Here is a 657-nt window from a genome sequence, read left to right as displayed (position 1 = left end):
CGACGGAGAAGGTGAGCGCGTCTTTCGTTGCCCGGGTGTTCGGGAACTATTCCTGCTTCAGGCTGTGCTTGGCGAAGAACTCCCATATGCGCTCTTCATGCTCCGTGCGGTACTCGTGCTCCATCCCCGCCACTTCGTCTATTGTCGACACGCACAAGCACACGCACACGCACACGAGTGAGCGCACTCAAAGGAGACGAGGTGTGGACGCAAAACCGGTACCGAACTCGACGGGGTGGCCGGCAACACGGAACACCAGCTCGGCGTCGCGCGAGTACGGCAGCATTTTGTCCTCGGACCCGGTGATGAGGAGCACAGGCGTAAGGGTATGGTCCCTATTGGCCGACGGGTTGTGCCCCTTCACGTATCTGCACGCATCATGACGACGGGACCCGAAGTGAGCCACCGACTTGGAGAAGGTGCGGCGAGGTGTGGCCGCGATGCGCACCCGCCCATGTAGACGCAGCTTGCGGAGAATCGGAAGCGGGGGTCGAGCAGGAGCGTGGTGAGGAACATCCCGCCGTTGGAGAGGCCGATGGCGTAGATGCGATTCGTGTCGATCACATGCCCCGCCTCGTACAGTATGTCACTGATCACTTCCTACACACGCGGGGGGAAGACTGAGCCACTCCTTCTCGATTCCCAAGGGGCACATGG

The 657-nt window shown here is 61.2% G+C and overlaps 1 protein-coding gene across 1 annotated transcript in view; it reads right to left on the bottom strand.

Moving 5' to 3' along the window:
- Positions 1-46: 46 nt before the first annotated feature.
- ACA1_323830 (uncharacterized protein) overlaps positions 47-657 on the bottom strand; it is a gene marked incomplete at both ends in the record, with an annotated part of 1,178 nt that continues 567 nt past the window's right edge. Inside the window, 3 exons of the mRNA XM_004349973.1 lie at positions 47-138; positions 223-368; positions 449-589. Of these exons, the coding sequence (XP_004350023.1) occupies positions 47-138; positions 223-368; positions 449-589 (379 nt within the window). The remainder of the gene's footprint in view (positions 139-222; positions 369-448; positions 590-657) is intronic.

The sequence above is a fragment of the Acanthamoeba castellanii genome (assembly GCF_000313135.1).
Source record: "Acanthamoeba castellanii str. Neff unplaced genomic scaffold scf7180000084470, whole genome shotgun sequence".
In the NCBI taxonomy this organism is placed as follows: domain Eukaryota; phylum Discosea; order Longamoebia; family Acanthamoebidae; genus Acanthamoeba; species Acanthamoeba castellanii.
This window is presented reverse-complemented; position numbering and strand designations above follow the sequence as displayed.